Source organism: Oratosquilla oratoria, chromosome 29, assembly GCF_046742065.1.
Source record: "Oratosquilla oratoria isolate Oo_2021 chromosome 29, ASM4674206v1, whole genome shotgun sequence".
In the NCBI taxonomy this organism is placed as follows: Eukaryota; Metazoa; Arthropoda; class Malacostraca; order Stomatopoda; family Squillidae; genus Oratosquilla; species Oratosquilla oratoria.
Genome location: NC_134805.1, coordinates 41,532,193 through 41,537,192, shown reverse-complemented (window position 1 = coordinate 41,537,192; position 5,000 = coordinate 41,532,193). Strand labels below are relative to the sequence as shown.

Here is a 5,000-nt window from a genome sequence, read left to right as displayed (position 1 = left end):
TATATGTGGGCTGGCACACGTTGGCCTGAGCATCTCGTATGATCGTGTCCTCCGCCTCACAGCGCAGATGGCGAACAATGTCTGCGAGCAGTTTCACTTGGAGCAATTTGTCTGCCCGCCCTCGATGCGTGGAAAAGTTTTTACTACTGCTGCAGTAGATAATATAGATCACAATCCGAGTTCAACAACAGCGAAGTCCTCATTCCATGGCACAGCTATCTCACTGATCCAACATCCCAGTTTCATGGGAGAAGGTGTGGATCGAACCATAGTCGTAACTGGAGGATCTGGGAACGCAAGCACGTTCATCCGCCAGCTGCCACAGTACTACACTGACGTCCCTCCTGTAACAAGCAGTGTCAAGAATGTGCCTGTTTCTGCTGTTAGGGTGACGTCACTTGACAGAGAGGCTAAAAAGCATACTGAGGAAGAAAATCTCTGGCTACACAATGCAAGGCAGGTCGTAGATGGAAATGATCAGGGAGGCGAAAACATATCTTGGGCCGCTTTCCATGCCAGCCGTCAGCCACCAGAAGTTAGACCAATCAGCCCCACCGCCCTGCTTCCCATGTTCCAGGACAGTGCCCACACAGTGGCCATGATCCGCCACTCCATAGATGTCGTGAAGACTGCTGTTGAACATCTGAATCCAGGACAGGCACCAGTGGTCACATTCGATCAGCCACTATTTGCCTTGGCAAAGCAAATTCAGTGGAAGTGGCCACAGAAATATGGTGAAGATAAGGTTGTCGTGACTAGCTGGATGGTAGCGGGTGGGCGCAGACACTGGTGCGAGCCGAGATTACCACACCTGGAACAGCCGAGTCTTTTCTGCGGGCATCTCATGTCACCCGCACAAGGAGAGCCCATCAGATTACTGCTGCTGCACTGCACATCCTGCAACATCGAGCCTATGACCATTATTACAAGAGAGAAGATAATGACAGAGAACATCAGCTTTCTTTTGAAGATTGGTGCTCTCAGAGAGGAGAGGAATATCCCCAGTTCCAGTATTGGTCAATTGTGTTGCAATTGGAGTTGTTGTTAAATGTGTATGTACGTTCTCTGCGACAAGCATCGTTCAGTATGTACCTTGATGCCCTGACAGAATTGGCCTGTTGGTTCCATCCCATGGACCACACGAACTATGCCAGGTGGATTCCTGTTCACTTGAAGGACATGACTGAACTTCCTGAAAGGCACCCAGAAGTAGCCAGAAAGTTTCGAGAAGGTAGCTTCACGGTACAAAAGACAAATAAGATCTTTTCATCACTCGCAATAGACCAGGCCCACGAACAGAACAATGCCTGCATCAAAGGAGATGGTGGGGCAGTTGGCCTCACTGATAACCCAGCTGCTTTAAGGCGCTGGATGATCGCTCGGCCGGAAGTGACGAGGGATATAGAGGAGTTTAAACGTGGAAACCAGCACTCTGGAAGAGAAGACAACATACGCCACCATGACCAGACGACCAGTGTCCAAGCCTCATTCACTAAAGATGTCCGGTCACTAGTCAAAGTCATGAAAGAGCTCGGGAACCCCTTTGAAGAAGACAGCCCAGATCTCGTTGCTCTTGATACCAAAGAAAGTGTTGGTTCTCCTGCCATTGAGGCAGTCAGAAAGGTAAGGGAGATTGGCCTAAAGCAGTTCCAGGGTTTCGTCAGGGATTGCCTTGTTGAAAGAACCAAGTCAGTTGAAGACACAATTCACCGAAATAAGCTCAAAGTGTTCAAGGCTCAACCAATCAGGAATGTAAGCAAAGAGAAGCATAAGCTCACTTGCCTCAAGGACAATACTCATCTCTTCTCACGGCTCTACATCAGCTGTCGGACGAGGGATGGAAACCTGGACGAGTTTTTTCGCCATGAAAATCAGGCAAGCCCTCCAGTACTGTCTGATGGATGGTGTCTCCGCTTAGGTACAAAAAGCGACCTACTCACATGCTTTCAAGAGATCGCAGATGAAAGGTCAGAGGCTCCTCCCACCACCAGTCTAGTCACTGATGGAGCAGCCATTGTGCAGATGCTAAAGCCTACTGCATGCAAGAACTTCAGAGAGTATGCACAAGAGATCTTTATCCCTTACATGTCTACAAGGTTTCAATCTTCATCACGCCGGGACCTGGTATGGGACACCTACAGAGCTGACTCACTCAAAGCTAGTGCAAGAGCAAAGCGTGGTAAAGGAGTGCGCAGACGTGTGGTAGCAGAAGGAGCAATACCCAGTAACTGGCAGAACTTTCTTCGAGTAGACACCAACAAGACACAGCTGTTCAAGTTCCTGTCAGAAGCTCTCCACCTGTGGTTTAACCTGAAAGACAAGCAACTCGTCGTCACTGATGGAGAAGAAGTCTGCAGCAAGCCTTCACTGTCTGAGCTGACTTCGCTGGCCCCATGTACCCACGAGGAAGCCGACAGTCGAATGATGCTTCATGTATCTCATGCAGCCCGCCATGGCCACAACAAAATCATGATCAGAACGGTTGACACAGATGTTGTGGTGTTGGCTGTCTCGGTTGTCCACCATCTGCAGCCAGAAAATGAACTGTGGATTGCATTCGGAACTGGAAAAGGGTTCCGATACCTGGCAGCTAGACTGGGGCCAGATAAAGCACAAGCACTTACGATGCTCCATTCTCTGACAGGGTGTGACACTGTGTCAAGTTTTGCAAGTCATGGGAAGAAGACTGCGTGGGCAGTCTGGAATGTGTTGCCGGAGCTGACCGAAGCACTGTTGAAGTTGTCATCTGCACCAAGTGAAATACCAGAAGAGATCCTGCATAGCATTGAGAGATTTGTCATCCTCCTGTACGACAGAACAAGTCCATGCACAGACATTGACAAGGCACGCAAGAAACTGTTCGCACGCAAGAACAATGTTGAGTTGATTCCTCCAACCAAGGCAGCTCTGGAAGAGCACGTTAAGAGGGCAGCCTACCAGGGAGGTCATGTATGGGGCCAGGTGTTGCTCCCTGCACCAGAGCTGCCGGCGGCAACCAGCTGGGGGTGGATCAAAAGTGAGGACGGGCTGCATGATCCCCACTGGACAAGATTACCACAAGCAGCCCAAATTTGCCGTGAACTGCTGTCATGTAAATGTAAGATGGGTTGTGTGAATCGTTGCAAATGCAAAAAGGCTGCACTTGAATGTACTGCTCTGTGCCTGTGTGAGGGGGAGTGCACCCAGAACTAGACATTTCTACATTTGATTTTGAGTGTTTCATCATAGCACTGTAACATCATGTTTCATTGAAACGTATTATGCTGAATTTTGTATTTCTTGAGTAAATTCTTTTGTATTTATTTTGTCTTTCTTTTACACGCCATTCCATTGTCATTTCTTTTACGCTTTCTAAGTAATTATGTCACCCGCAGAGCTATAGGTTGGACTATAGTTTAGGGTTAGGTTAGGTTAGCTAGTTTAGGCCAACCGATAGTTGGGGGAGTAGCGCCCCCCCGGGCAGCTTAGCTATACAGTAGTTAGGCCTTCCTGCTGCCATGTTGGGGGCCAACCAGTTGCATGACCCTTTACGTATTCGCGCGGACAGTCCTAAAAAAAAACCTAAATGTAGTGGGACACAGCGATTATTGTATTTCCCCCCCCTTTTGTAGAGACAATTTGTAGAGCCTCATTAGTCGCACATATAGGCACAGTGATAGTTGTCACCAAAGTATAAACGTAGGAGCTACAGTGATTTTAAAAATACCCCCCTTTTCCCCCCTTCCCCCCCTAAAAATTTCGAATTTCGGAAATTTAGTCCCATACGTTTGTAGTACGCAGTGAGGCGCATCCATAGACTCAATAAACGATGAAATCGTTCCACAAATGTAGAAGCCATAGCCATTTTAATTCCTCTGGTAGCTATTTTAATGTCACCTGGCCGCCATTTTGTAAAATGGCTGCCACAGCCCTCAAAGGCTAAATCTGTGGTGGCTAAATATCCAAATCGCTTCATAATATGTCGTTCTACAAGTGTGCCCAATTTGGTGCTTTTATCACTAAATGCACATTAGGTTAGCTATGCTGCCCCACTATTATTACTATTGTTATTATCATTATTATTACTATTGTTATTATTATTATTATTGTCATAATTATTATTACTATCATTATCATTATTATTATTTTATTATTATTATTATTATTATTATTATTATTATTATTATTATTATTATTATTATTATTATTATTATTATTATTATTATTATTATTATTATTATTATTATTATTATTATTATTACTATTATTATTATCATTATCATTATTATATTTTCAGTCTAAGTCGTGAATCTTAACCCCTATGAGCATCAGAGGATTTTACCTAAACAAGAAAAACCATTTCCCTCTTTTAGGGGTTCAGTTCATGAGTATACTCTAGTCCAGAGGCCCCAAGATGTCACCTACCGTTGGGATTCCCGATGTAGGAGCGCCGGTTGTACTGCCCTGCAAGGGCAGTGGCCGCCAAGCACAGCACAGTAACCAAGGTCCTCATGACTCTCAGGGAATTGAAGCTGCCGGGTTGTAGGTCACACCTGCAAGTGTCAAGGAACCAGTGACATCTAGAGAATCGGTGATATGTCACACTATCGAGGAAGACTACGTGCCAAAGGAAAGACACCACGGGAGGATCAAGCCTTCGTGAGTCGAACGACGTTTGGCTCGATCGAGTTTGGTATCTGAGAAAGTTCCAAGATTCACATCGTTGTTCTACTAATGAAAGCTCTGTCCCCAATTACTGTGTGTGTGTATGTGTGTGTGTGTGAGAGAGAGAGAGAGAGAGAGAGAGAGAGAGAGAGAGAGAGAGAGAGAGAGAGAGAAAGAGAAAGAGAGAGATAGAGATAGGAAGATAGAGATAAAGAGAGAAAGAAATAGAGAGAGAAAGAAAGATGTGCTTTTTAAATTTTGGCTTGTATGACATTACACTAAATATACAAGTGATCTATTCACTGCATTATTACACACAGATATTTCTCCGAACTGAATAAAATCGTTTGATCCAA

At 45.4% G+C, this 5,000-nt stretch overlaps 1 protein-coding gene across 2 annotated transcripts in view; it reads right to left on the bottom strand.

The window, feature by feature from the left end:
• LOC143040751 (uncharacterized) overlaps positions 1–5,000 on the bottom strand; it is a 9,595-nt gene that overhangs the window by 3,071 nt on the left and 1,524 nt on the right. The window contains exon 2 of one of the 2 annotated variants that reach the window (XM_076212151.1): positions 4,405–4,532. The exons of the other annotated variant lie outside the window; for it this stretch is intronic. Coding sequence (XP_076068266.1) covers positions 4,405–4,492 — 88 coding nt within the window. The 5' untranslated portion in view covers positions 4,493–4,532. The remainder of the gene's footprint in view (positions 1–4,404; positions 4,533–5,000) is intronic. 2 annotated transcript variants of the gene reach the window in all.